Genomic DNA, 14,609 nt, shown 5'->3' with positions numbered 1-14,609 from the left:
AGTGGAAATGTAGTGAAGGTTTACATCAAGAAGAAACGGAGCGGTGCTATATTCTCTTCAGAGTGAAAGGCTCCCAGTGTAAGTCACATAAGCAAAATGTGAATGTGAATGAAAGGGTATTTTTGAATAAAGGTGAGTTTGAAGAAAACTGGAAAATGAATACAGTTGCCATATAGACAAATTGTTATTTCAATTGACTGGAACAGAATAAGGCAGGAAGTTAAGAGAGGGAGATGGAAATAAGAGATGTATAAAAGCAAGAAGAAGGGATAAACAGTTCAAGGGGTGAGGGGCAGGCAGGGCAGTGCTGTGCTGCAGCTTCAAAGCGATCCTGGGATTTTGAACTTGCCATAGGATGACCCGTGGAGCCTCTGCTTACGATATGCACAAAGAGAGCCTGAAAATACAAATTGTTTCAGCTTTTAGAAGCTCTAAAGGGCTACAAAACAGAAGTTAGAGCAGACCAGAGGAGAAGGGATTTAAACCAGACTTTGGAATAGCGGCAGGGATAAATGAGTATAAAAACACGGGGAAATAAAAAACGACAGTCAAAATCCTGATTCTGAGGAGAGCGGAATCAGAGATAACAACGTGACTCTGAATTCAAGTGCTAGAAATACATTACAAAGAGTGAGATTGAGAAGAGGTTTTAAGAAGAAAGAAGAAATTGGTTTCTAACCATTTCAATATAACGCAGAATATTGTTCACAAGACTAGAAGAGATCTGAGCTGGAAGAGATGATATACAATGATATACAAGAAGAACAGATGAGATTGGCCAAAGGCGATGGAGTGGAAAGTGAAGGAGTGGAAAGACTCCAGGCACATCATTAGGTACTTGATAAATATCAAGAGAGAGAGGAGAAAAATCTACCAATAACCATAAAAAATAGCATGAAAGAGAACAGACCCTTGGGAAGAAGAGTGAACTGCAAATTAGAAGAAAATGGGTCTTCGGGAAAAAAAAAAGCGTGCTGCTGATGACAGCAAAAAGATTTAGGAAGATCAACACAAAGAAAAGATCATCTGATTTAGAGTGGAAAAAATATCCTGATGTGCTTTTTCTCAGGACAGTTTCAGTGGGATGAGACAGCAGGAAAATGAAGCAGGAACAAACTGAGAAAAGTCATGGACAAGAAGCCATCAAAACAGCAGCAATGTGCCTGTTTGAACACAAGGAAGAGATGTAAGAATCGATTATGAGAGAAATACAGTACAACAAAAATATTTAATGACAAAAAAGAATGGATACAAAGTCATATACTTAAAAAAACTACTCCATAGTATGTTTAACAGTAAATAGTGGTTCATAAGATACTCATATGCTAAGTGTTGTGCATTTTTTTTCATTGTGGTAAAATCTGAGTGCCTAATATTACGTACAAAGTGCATGCTATTAGTCTTCTAGCAAGGGCAGAAGGACCAGAAAAAGCAAAACAAGGCTGAGGAATAGGTTGCTGTTGTTAAAATCAGGTGTCAGATCACTTCACACTAGTAGTGTACATGTATGTTTAACAATGCTCTGTATAAATTTCAAAACCATAAAACACAGCCTCTCGAGACATTATCTGGAATCTGCCATTGTATTTACAATCCAGTAAATGATGTAGAAGATAGCACACACAGTCCACATTCTGCAACAATGAAGTATCTTCTCTATTCCTTGCACATGTTTAATATCTCGTCTGCAACCTACTTAATGTAAAAGCTTTAGCCAGCAACTGCAGTACGTTAAAAGGGCACAAAAGTTTAGCTCAAATATACCTACCTCTAGAGCTATGACATTGATAGAGCAGTTTTCTGGTGCAATGCTCCAAATACAAAATAAGCACATATCAATTATTTCACAAAATACTTACGTTTTCATAATTATCATCATCATACATTTCTCATCATTATGATAATGGGAAATTAGATTTCTTCAAAAGCAAATGATTGCGAATTCTAAAGTTCCAGTATTGTGTTCAACTATTGAGCTTTTGAACAACACTCAGACACAGATCTGAAGAACTAGACCAGTCAATTCACAGAGCCATTCTGATAAAAATAGCTGAAAGCATTATTAAGTCTCAGAAACATTTTGCTATCAGGTCTCTTCCAACAAGGCAAACAGATCTTAGGCTTTGAGTATAGGGACTGCAAAACACTGTGCTTAGTGATAATGTTTTGACTTATGGAAACTGAAGCCAAGTTATATGAAGTAGACAACCCAAAATTTAGTTTACTTGCTGAGTAGCTAAATCAGTTATAATAAATATTACATTAAATTCATATAGTAACACTTTTCTATTAACTACTGACTATATTCAGCCAATTACAAATTTATGATATGACTGCGCTATGATAATGAGTCCACCTGCTGTACACAAACTTCTGAGGCACTCTGTTCTGGTGATACAAAAGAAGATTTAAAACTGGATTACTAATATGAAGCAAATAGAGCATCACAACTGCAAGCAGGGGAAGCTACATTCTCTGCTACAGACTACAGTCCATTTATGGATCCAGCTTAAGTCAGGTAGTCTTGGTGTACCTCCACCTGTAAAATACAACCAGCAATACTCACCAGGGGCATTTGGAGGTACTATGCTTGTAAAGCACTTATGTACCAAGTAGTACCATCAGTTTAACATCACATCATCAAGGCAGGGACAAAGTATGGCCATCAGCTATGCCATCAAGCCATTTATCACATCAGCAAAAGTAGTGATCAACTCCTGAAAGTTTAAATTATGTTTCATTTAAAACAGTCAGTGCTTATAGTCTTGCAAACAAGAGCTTTCATTTATGAATTACAGGTATGGTTTCCTGGGCTAGCTGTAATTTGGCACATATTTTTACTACATATGAACAGGTGTACTCTTACCTCAACGTCCTTTTTGAGCTTCTCAAGGAACATCTTTTTGTTATTTTCATCAATGTGAATCTTTTGGCCATCATTAATAAAATCATTGTCTTTGAATGTTGGCAACTCTTTGGCCTAAAATAAACAAAAACTACTGTAAGAGTCAGAACGCAAACGGAAGCACATTGAAGTTGCTGGTTCAGCATGGGTACAGAGCAAAAGCTTCCCCAACCCCACCAGAGCTAAACCTTCAAGCCTTCCAAAGTTCAAAAGGCTCTCCAAGGCCCAAAGAGGGCATTAGCGAGCTGTCACAGCTGAAGGCCCCACCACTGCTTCTGCAGTTGAAGCAAACACACCTCCAATGCATGCAGCTGTTCATAACTGCAAACAGAAACCCGTTTCCTTGGTTTATCAATGCTGTGAATAGCCTAGAAGGTATATGTTTACTGGGAATGATGTAAATTTTACTGAGACAAAATATCAAACTCAGCACTTCATTTGCATCTAACCTTCAAGTCCATGCTTCTTCCAAGATGGCATTTGTCAAAGTGACTGACAATAAGTGAAGTCGAAACACAATCTGTACCTCGTAACAAAGCACTTCTGCACCAGATCTTATAGATTTAGCCAGATAGGATTACATTTTATGTAGCCACCTCAACGTTTGTAAGTGCCTAATACCAAATAACTGTTTATAAAGTATCAAGTGAACATGAATTATGTAATGCTGCTTAGAAGTGGTGAATGTCAGAGAAGACCGCTGCCTTTTAAATATGTAATTAAATATTCTTGTGATGGGAGCATTAGTTGAATATCTTCATCTTTAACTCCCCCACGAAGCGATTTGCAACAGCATTAAGGAAAGCCAGAAACTCTCACATGAGCACTGCAGATAAAGTAACCACTGGTTTTAGCACTAAGACCCTCAAGTGGGCTCTGTTTTCAGAGGGCAATGACTGAAAGCTCACTTTCAAGAAACAGCAAACCAACATAACAAGCAAAAACCCAGTTTCTCTGGGGTATTTGGTCAAGCAACCCAGAAGTAATAGTAACTTCTGCAATCAGAGCCTTGAAAAAATTTGCCCATTAAGACTGATGAACAGCCTTTCTCCCTGCCCTCACCTTTAAAAAACATTAGAGAAGAAAAGGGTTGTTTTACGCAGGAAATGTTGCAGAACACCTCAGTGTTAGTCTTCATATGCAAGTCTTTCCACTAGGAATGGAAGGCAGCTAGCAGCAGCCTGCTGGAATGGCCTCCAGGAGTTTAATCAGTAAGACATTGCTTGTAAATTTAACATGGACAATAATTTTTCTTTATAAGTTTATTTTCTTTCTACAACACAGTAAGGAAAAACATCACCAAGGTACTTTTCTCCCAAACGTATGTCTTGGATTGCACTGCATTAAAATGTGAGCATCAGAGCAGACCCTGCAATGCCTTTCTGCATCTTCCCAATGGGTAAAAGTTCCTTCTGCTGTTGGGCTGTGCACACAGGTGGCTCAGTTCCCTGACTGTCCGAAATTATTTTCTTGGTCCTGGAATTCATGAATTGCTGAAGATCCCACCATACTCCATTTGTTTAGAGAAGTGATGCTTCTCTTCCAATAACTGCCCCAAACATTTAAACAGTTGCATAAGATTTTAGTAGTTATGAATCCACGTTAAATCCATTGCACCTACGAACTTTGCAAAAAACTAAGGTCCGTGCCTCACTGCTCTGACTCGTTACCGCGTCGCGTCTGGAATTTTATGATGTATTAGAATACCCTCTAGTGTTGCTCCAGAGACTCCGTCTATTTTAGCTGAAAAATAAGAGGAAAACCCCGCCTCAGGCAGCTGAGATGGAAGCACAGCCGTGCGTCCAGCCCACACGGCTTCCCTGCACGAGTCCCTCTGAAGTGCGCGGCTGCTTCGCTCGCAGGCACCGTTAGGTGCTCCTTAAAGCAAACAGCGAATTGTTTACTGCTCTACGACAGCACAGTGGGCATTGATTTTCCTTCTGGCCTACACAGTAAGTGGTTTAGGACGAAGAAGAGTGGGGGAAATATCAGATAAGCATTCTGGACTGGCAGCTGCAGGGATTATCATACGCGATTGAGCAAACTGCCCCACAGATGAGGGCTAACTCCGCAGAGGCGGGGCTGAGGATCCAGGGATGCTGCCAAGGCCAGGGGATGGAATCCAACGCGTGGGATGCTTAAGAATGGAGAGGAGATTTGGATGAATTAATTTAGGCTGGAACAATAATGAAAAGAATGCAGGAAACCAAGCTCCCTTCCCTTTTAGCACCAAAATCACTGAAACGTCTTTATCTTAGATTATCTTTGCACCTAGTATATCCCACTAGGCAGAGGTTAAAGTGAAACAAGCCCATCGATTCTGAAAAAAAACCCTATTAATGCTGTTTAAAACTGGGGGAGGCAAGGAGGAAGGATGTGCCTGTGGTTAAGACACTGACATGTAGGTTCAGTGCCAGGCCCTGCCGCAGACTTCCTGCACAACGCCAGAGCAGCTGATGAGACCCTGCTGGGGTGGGAGGGGAGGCGTGCTTTTCCTCTGAGGGCAGGCCTGCCTTCAGTCAAAATAAACCTAAATTGCAAACAGTGTTTTGGGAAGGTATTATGATCCAGTAGCGCAGGTACCACACGCCACTCTCACCTTGCCAATAAGCTATTTTTAATAAAACTGAGCTACCAAATCTGACACAGCTTTATCTTTTGCCTGTCATCACAAGGCAAGGGGCGCTACCAAGGACATTCAGGGCAGTGAATCAGCTCTCCCAAAAGCTGGACTCTTACCAGCCTTGTAGCCTCGCCTGTCCTCAGTAATTGCCCTGAGGATTTTTATCTGAGGTCATGTTTCTTCACCTTCATTCTTCAAATGCCCAGAGCAGTGAAGACTTGGCAAATACAGACCAGAAGAAATCAAAAGCCAAAACTGACGCATGGAAACAAAAGGGAGGAAGTAAAAGCAGCAGGTACAACATAAGAAACAGGAGCTAAAAAGCTATGTGTCGGTGGTTGCTCTCTCACCACGTCACTTGTATGATGCATCCCAGCCTGGTCTATTCCTTTACTAGACAAAGATTTTTTTTTCTTTTTCTTTTTTTCCTGTGCTAGGCAATATAACTCCACATTTACTTAAACCTTAATAGCCCTAGGGTACTGTTGCAATACCAAATAGTACTCCTGACAGCCAGCACAAGTAGCAATTCTAGTAGCACTTATGCTGAAATTAATGGCTTAAAGTTAATTTGTGAATTTAGGAATTAACGCCCATGAAATATGCAACTAGGAGGGGCTCTAGTAGTTATTTAAAATTCTTAATGTATGTATTCTTATTGAAAACTTCGAACACGGACATTTTCCTCTTATGCACTTGAATAAATACAAAGAAAACCACATTGTGGCAGTTTGAAACACTATCTGAATGAAAAAATTGAGACTTTGCTTTAATGAAATAATTGATATGATCAATTTTTAATGAAGTCTCAAATATTTCCAATGAAGCAAAATCCTTGTTGGAAAAAGATTCTCCTAGAATGTAATTCATTATAATGAACATATTACTATCATTAAAGAACTAAATATTTTAAGAGCTGCACAGGAGATGAACATCTAACTACTTCCACTAAATTAATAATAGATTTTCTTTCTGAACCACCTCCATCATTTTTAATCCCCTACTTACAGATGCAAGGAAGGCATACATAGACAAACATAGATTTTACAAATACGAAGTATTTATTTACTAAAAAAGCATGCTACCAACACACTTCAGGTTTGCATTCTAAAGTTTGCCATGGTCACAGACAGTTTTAATGACAGGAAGGTTTTACTGTCTTTCAAAAGGCTGAAAAGCAATAAAGGTTTATTTGACTAAGAAGACAGAATACGTAAAGCCAGATACAAAAACTAAAATTACTGTGAAACAGTCCACTGACTTAATGTTTTTGTAAAAAAAAATTGAAAGGTAAGAACCAGAGGTAAGGTTTAATTTCAGTGTGAACAAGGATATAGTTTTTGCAGATTTCTTATAGGTCTCAATTCAGTATATTAAATATTAATATCCCAATATTAAAATGAAGATTTTTTTTTCCAAAGGGATTTTTGTACATCATGACCTCGAATAATGATCCTGGCTAGTATTAATGCTGGTATTTTGGAAGAAGTTTGCTAAAATAGCTGTGGGACAGCTAAGTTTGAGAGTCTTTGACTGGAGAAGAAGAAAAGACTAACTTCACAACCTGGCAGCAATTTCTCACCTAGCAAAAGAAAGATTAGATTACAGGAGAAATGTTGCATGGCAATCTTGTTTGTTTGGAACTAGTCGCCAGCTAAGCTATTCACACAGGTAATAACTGGCAAAATTGGGCTGATAGTTTATAACTTTTGGAAGTGGTATAGAACATCTGCCAGGAGCGATGTTCCACACCCTAGGCTTCCTTTCACAGTGAATGGCTCCCATGCACTTAAAAAAAATATTTTATATTTAGTAAGTTAGATTAAATTTACCGTGCTTACCAGCATACACAGCATTTTAAAAAGGATATTATGCTACATATAGCTTGCAACAATTTGGCACAGGTAGTTTTGAACTGAGACAAAAGTCTGAGGTCACCAGATCCACAAGAAGAAGAATAACTAGAGCCTCCTATGGAAGTCTGCAGCATTTGGCATCACGGGATTGCAAATGGCAAAGGAAATAGAGATGTAACCCCAAAAATGGGATTTGAGAGGGAACACTGGAATAGTTTTAAAAGCTACCAGAGAGGTTTTTGTAGGACAAAAGATTGTGCAAGAAGTTGGATTAGGAATTCAAGCATGTACCAGAATAGTAGCTATACAGCTTATAAATGCTCAGGGAAATGCATGCACAATTATCCCTAAAGTTAATGTTTTCCTACTGCAAAACAAACATGCGACATATAATGCAAGACAAAGATGCCATTTTTATTTTATTTTATTTTATTTTTTAATATATGGAAAACAGACTTTTAAACAAATAAACAAACAAAACCCCAAAACCAACCTAACAAAGGGAAAATAATGACTTGTTTTGAAAAACAGCAAGGGTTAGTGTTATGTGAAGGCTGAACACTGAAAAAGGAATCTGAACTCTGAATGTTTATTGCTGTCTTTGCAATGTATTGCAGTGTGAAGTTATAAACTCTGTATATGCCCACTTTAGATTCATTTCACAGAGAAGACATGCTTCACGCCTGTTGTGTGAGATTGGCATATGAAGCAGATTGAAATCATTAAAAGAAATAAGTAAAAAATGCTGTTCTGGCATTAGCAATTTTAAATTAGCAGGAAAAAAAAAAGCTCAGTTTTGAGGATGATCTACCTTGGATCAAGTTTTACCTATTGACATCAGAAGAAAAAGGGCAAGCTTGTAAACAAGCAAACTTGTTGCTATGCTCCTGTACCAAAATCCTAAAAGAAAAATTGTCCTCTCAGAAATCAGGTAAGTTAAGTACAATATGTTGTAATGTTAAGATAAAAAGTTAAGGTAAGAAGTGGCTTGTTTTATCTACCAGCATCTCCCAATCTAATTACCAAAACTATGTATTTTGCATACAAATCAACTAAAATGCAACATAATAGCTGTTAACCATAGCATTTTTTTCCAAAAAGAAGCTTCATTAGAAAATTCTTTGTTCAGATATATTTTCTGTCATTTTTATGCATTTATGTGTTATGAAAAAACATACCACAGAGGTGGCAATGCAACCAATTTTACATTAATTTAAAGACATACAATTATCAGTCTATGACATTCACCAAGAAAGATGAAATAGGGTAGGCTTCACATCAGTTAGGTTTCATTTTTCTTATTCAAATTTCCTTCTGAGTTGCTCACTCACTAGCAACATCCTGAAGTTCTTTGTAAGTACAAGTATACTCAGCTGTAACTGCTAATTTGATGTCATACTGAAAGTGCAGCATAATTATGGACAGACCACCAGGGGAGATCTGCATTATCCTTGTTTCACTTAAGAGGGCAAAATTGTCCAAGGAATGAATAGAAAATGCCCACTACTAAAAAAAAAAAAGAGTGAGAGAGACAACTAAAGACTAAAAAAAATAAAGGAGCAGCTGTCAGAACTTGACAACTGTTGAAGCATACTATTCTTTTTAAATTCAAGACATCTGTAAGTGCATGTTATGATACTTGTTGCCAAGAAAGTGATGCCTTTATTATCAAAAATATCACTTATAATGCAAATGAGAGGAATCGTGTGTTAAGGTGAAATCTTGGGGATGGAGCTTGTCTCCACACTGATTATCATAGAATATTGAAATGACAGTTTCAGAGTTTATCATCAATATGTTGGGATGTTAAACAGTTGAAAACAGTCAAAAAGAAGATAAACTGAGAACAGGACCAAAAGTAACATTCTCAGAGTCATTCCAGTCAGCTTTTCTTCCTAAAAACTGATTAAAATGTTTGAATCTTAATACCTATTTTACACTACAAAACTAAAAAAGAGAAATACTTTTTTTTCTGATTTCTTACTTTATGGTCCATTATTTTCTTCTGCATAATTGACCACCTCTTATTTATTAACTAAGTAACAAAGAGTAGCTTGATAGGAAAAAGATTCAAGAACATCAAAATTTTAGCCTTTTCAAAGTAATTTATTTAAAATTTGCAATCTGTGTTAGAAAATGACCGAAAGACTGGATTGCACAGCTGTAAAGGAAGCCAACATACTATGCTCAATATTCTGAAAACCATTTGATTACTTGAATACTGGTATTTCAAATTACTTAAGAGCCCATTAAAAACTACAGCATTGGCAGACATTTTTAGCCCTATATTTTAGCACCAAAAGCTTCCTGTCTTTTATTACTTTTTTGTTATTCAGATGTGAAGAGCAATGGCTATCTTTATAATATGTAATTAATTAATGCTGCCATTAATTGGATTTCTATTGTTATTTATGTCATTTCAGGGCGATATTAATAAATTGATGATTTAATTTGCCTCTGGCTAAAAGTTTGCTAATAAGCTGCTACACCAGATAGATATTTGAGATTTTTTTTTTCTAGAAGAACAATTGAAGAGCAGTTTCTTCTAACTTAGGAGATTTCAACACAATCCTCAAAGTCTTCAATGTAGTGACATGCAAAAACACATCTCCTGATAGCAGGTCTTAGCACTGCTTATATAGCTTCAAAAACCAAGCTTTCTTTGTCTGTTCATATCACTAAACAAAAACTTTTTTATTTAATCTTAAAAACTGCTCTTTAGAAATACTTGAAGTAGTTTATGTGAGTAAACTAGTGCCTATTGAGGGAGAGATTCAGATCACAATGATAATGACTGTTCCAAACATCTACAATGAAGACACTTGATGGTGCATTCTTCTCATGCTTTCTAGATCAAAAGATAGATTCAAAAATTTACACAGAAAACATGTAATGAGCAAAATATTATTTTTTTCCTTTGCTTGGAATAATCCGCAAGAGTCTTTCTTAATGTGTTTGTAAAATTTTGTTCCCCCTATGAAGTTAGCAGTCTGCCCAGTTCATTCTCTTGCTCTGAAATGTTTGTTCTGATCGGTAGCTTGTCGACTCCTTGCTGCGCTGTATTGACATTTGAGGGGAATAATGAGTAATAAAAATCTGTTCTAGCAGCCTGAGACTGTTTGCTTACAGCTTTGATAAGCTTAACATACTTCTGCCTCCAAGAAATCAAATTCCTTTGAAAAGAAAATGATGTCTGAAACTTAAACTATCTGGAGAATTTTGGGGGAGCAATTTTTGATATATCTTTCATATAAATATGCAAAATGGAAGGGGAGGCTCTAGACATATTGAAGTTCATTGGAATTTTGTCACTGGCCTCACTAAAGTTAGAATTTCATATTACATATGGAGAATAATTTTTCTGTATAGTTATACAAAACTATACATCTTAGTTTCAACTTTGCTATCAACTCCAATAGTAATTTTGCCATGGACTTGAATGGGAACAGACTTAAGGCAGTGTTTCTTTCAGGTTCTCACTCAGTTTACTAAGTGACATTATATCACTTAGTATTACTATATAATATCTGTGTATTATTATTTATGATTATGAGACATATTCCTAATACTCCTCAAAATATCTGTACAGTATCACCTCTTGTATAGCTGAAAATGTGTAATATTGTTAAATTTTACATTATTATTCCAAGTATTAATTATAATCTGAAGTAGTCCCATCCAAATAATTTGCCCTCCTCATTTATACCGGATTATTTTAGTACTACCAGCAGAGGTTTTCAATGACAGTAGGTATCACTTGCAAGACACTGAAGGGTTAATCTCTTTGCTTCAAAAACACTAGAGTTGTGCTATTAAACAAGGACAAAAACAGACCACAAGAAAAGAATGAAGACCATTCAAGACATGATCTTGAGGGCCTAGTACAGCAAAGGAGAGCTAATGCAGATTACTGCAACTGCAATTGGCATTTGGCACATGTTAGTTGCGTAATGCTGGAAGAAAGAATTTAAGTGTTGAGTCATACCTTAGGAGGAAGTGGAAAAACTTAGCACACAGTTTTTCTTGCAGCTAGAACTGCAGCACTGACAGCTATTGCATGCCCCTTACCCCTTTGTGTAGTTGTGTGATTCACAGAAGAGTTAAAGAGGCTGGTATGGTATGACTAATGCTTAGGATAAAAACAAGTGATCAGAATGGAATTTTGGGACAAAACAAAATGAAGTCTTTTAAGCAAATTGCTGAATGATCTTATGCAACAGCATAATTCAGAAGGAATATGGAAAACTTAAGAAAACTAGTGGTATGGGTTCCTAGACTTCACTCAAAATTTGGAAATCTAAGAAGTCTTACAGAACAGGGACTATATCCCACCTTCAATTATCTGCAGAATCTTTAGACAAACCTCTCCTCAAGTGCCATTGGTGTATTTCACTGGAACCTCAGATAAATGTTTATTTTGAGAATGTTCAATTTTCCAAATGAGCTGAAGTTGGAGATGGAGACAAACAAGGCGACCAACTTCCTTTTAGAGCAAAGTTCCAGCTACAGAATTTGAGGGAGAACTGCTCTCATTATAGCTACATATACATCTAAGTCTGTCAGTTGTTGGCTTGTTTATACGACCTTTATATACCAAATGGTTCTCACAATTCAAGGTTTGATTCAACTTTGCATTCACATTAGAAGTGGTGCCATGTCACATCTTTCCATTAAGTGACATGGAGTGTCTATAAATCTCTACATTAAAGAGCAAGAAAAAGAAGATGAAGAAGCAAGAAGAAAGAGAATGAAGTTCTTGATGTTTTCCTACCACAGGGCAGGCCCTGAAGAAACTAAGAAGAGAAGAGAAAAAAGGAAAAGGAGGAGGTAGAGGAGTGGCTCACTTACCTCTGAAATTTCAACACCATTGCAAACCAATAGTCAAAGGTCTGCAGTAAATATGGGAAAGATAAAGGAGGGAATAAGGTAGAACTCAAGAGGGGAGAATATGACAGAAAACAAAGAAAAGGGGCAGAACAGCACTGATTATGCTTGTCCTGACACTAGCTAGCAGTTTAGGTAACTGAATAGTAAACAGAAATGCACCATACCTTTTCTTTGTCACTGGCTTCTCGAGCCACAGTAGAGCCCTGAAACAGAAAAAATGGATCTAAAAATGTGCATATGTCAGAAACTAATTTGAAATCGTTACGATAACAGGTCAAAAAGTGGATGAACTGCATCTTCTGAACTTGAGAGCTGTTTTAAAGAAAGGTGATACAGGAGGTAGAATGTCCATAGCACTGAACTTCTGCCATCACTTGAAGAAGATGTATCATGAGAGAAGAAAGATGGATTAAACCCTCAAATGCTCTACATCTATTATTCCCCTGACTGCTGGGTTTTCTTCCTCACCTCTAATCCTAATTTTGAGACAACTTTGGAAGTTCAGTTGGCTTGCAGGCTTCTGATCTTTTTGTGCCAATTTAGCTGTATAGCTGTGGAATAGCCTATTCTATATAACTACTTGGACATATGTAATACACATTTGAAAAGGATGTCACAATATAAATACATACAAATATTTAAAAAGATCATAAAGTACAAACAAGAACAATGTACCTCAGTGCGATATGAAGTCAAAAGAAGAGATGAGATCAACAGTGGTTTCACAAGATTTACAGTGTTTGCCAATGGCATCTTGGATATTTAAAAATACTAGTTATAATCATTAAAAAATTAAGTAAGTTATATGGCGCTTTATGAATAAGCTTTAAGTGACCAAAAAAAGGCTGTATATATTTCCTCTCAATTTTTTTGGAGCAGGACCACACCTTTAAGTACCCAGAGTTTATCTATCATAATAGCAGTGCAAGAAATAATAACTATAGTTATATCTTCATTAACACAGTTACATGATAACCATTGGATATTGAAAGATGGGTAGATCAGCTCTCTCTTGTTGGAAAGTATGCACTGTGTAAAGAAATGCTGGAGTGGAGTTGCACTAGTTTAAAGAATGTGAGGATTCCCAACCACACCTTTTCGTACCCTGTTTGTTCTGTTTGCAGAGACAAACTTAGAAAACTCAGAAAGGATGGAGAGAAAAGATAAATATGACAGTACACCCTCAGTATTTTGTATGGACCAGCAAGCAGGGATTTCATTTCATTATATATTTATCTGATAAAACAAAACAAAACAAACAAACAAAAAACTAGTGAAAGTCTATGGTATTTTGTTTTAGTGATGATACATCTTTTACATTGTATTCTGTGCTCCATCTGCATAACTATTGGGCCTGGACAAAGGTGAACAGAAAACCAAACTGGAGAAAAAAAGAGGATTTACAATAGTAGAAATTATGGAGGTTGTCAAATGTTAAGAATGCTATTTATATTTCTTTTTGTTGTGCTTTTGTCCCAGTTTTTTAATGCCTCTGGACATTATGATGCTCTAAAACACATGCAGTTCTCTCAAATTTTTGGAAGTTACTCATCTCCAATTCAAGTATGAGATCGGTCACTCCTTCTTAGTGGCACTTTTGAAGAAAATCCTCCAAAAGAAGCCAAGTTATGACTGAATAGTTGATTTCTGCCCCTCTACTAGTCATGTCACTCATCAACTGGTTAATTTCAAATGAAAAACTGCTTAAGTCTGTGAGGGTAAATTAAAAAAAGAGCAAAAACAAAAAGAAAAATATCTTTTTCTGGTAAGCTCTGCTGAACACTGAAAACCAAAAAGTCAACAGTCAGGAAATCAGTTCTTGCAAACCAGGTTCAGTCAACTATCTAACCAATTTCTAGGTAAATACCTGACAGTAAGGAAGGATGGTGCAATATGTCTCTTAATATACAATGCTGAGAAAATATCTTAAAATAAGTTTGCAGATGCACTTAGTGGTTCAACACAGAAATTAAATGCATTAGAAAGAAGTACATTTCTCAGGGAAACTGTATGGTGAAAGTAAAAAAACAATCCCTTAGAGACAGGAAGACTAAGACCATTTCTTGGGCATTCATTCTAAGGGCTTTATATTAAATATTGAGAAAAATTACATTTTGGAGCAAAACTAAAACACACCTTATGAGAAAAGCAACAGAAATTCTGTACTAAGAACCATTCTCTTTTTACTTGAATTATTTTTAAAACACAAAATGAAATAAGAAGCTTCCATAGTAGTGATGTACTTAATAGCGTATCTACTTTTTTAGTAGTTGGTTTATTAACAACGTTATGACATTACGCATTCATTTTATAAGTCTTCTGCAGAATCAGCTGTGGC

General features: G+C 36.6%; 1 protein-coding gene across 1 annotated transcript in view; it reads right to left on the bottom strand.

Annotated features, from left to right (window-relative positions):
* PIP4K2A (phosphatidylinositol-5-phosphate 4-kinase type 2 alpha) overlaps positions 1-14,609 on the bottom strand; it is a 108,715-nt gene that overhangs the window by 5,739 nt on the left and 88,367 nt on the right. Inside the window, exons 6-7 of the mRNA XM_035545179.1 lie at positions 12,436-12,474; positions 2,867-2,980 (exon numbers count right to left, since the gene is read on the bottom strand). Of these exons, the coding sequence (XP_035401072.1) occupies positions 2,867-2,980; positions 12,436-12,474 (153 nt within the window). The remainder of the gene's footprint in view (positions 1-2,866; positions 2,981-12,435; positions 12,475-14,609) is intronic.

This window comes from Cygnus atratus, chromosome 2 (genome assembly GCF_013377495.2).
Source record: "Cygnus atratus isolate AKBS03 ecotype Queensland, Australia chromosome 2, CAtr_DNAZoo_HiC_assembly, whole genome shotgun sequence".
NCBI lineage: Eukaryota > Metazoa > Chordata > Aves > Anseriformes > Anatidae > Cygnus > Cygnus atratus.
The sequence above is the reverse complement of the archived record's forward strand: the minus strand, read 5'-3'. Positions and strand labels throughout refer to the sequence as shown.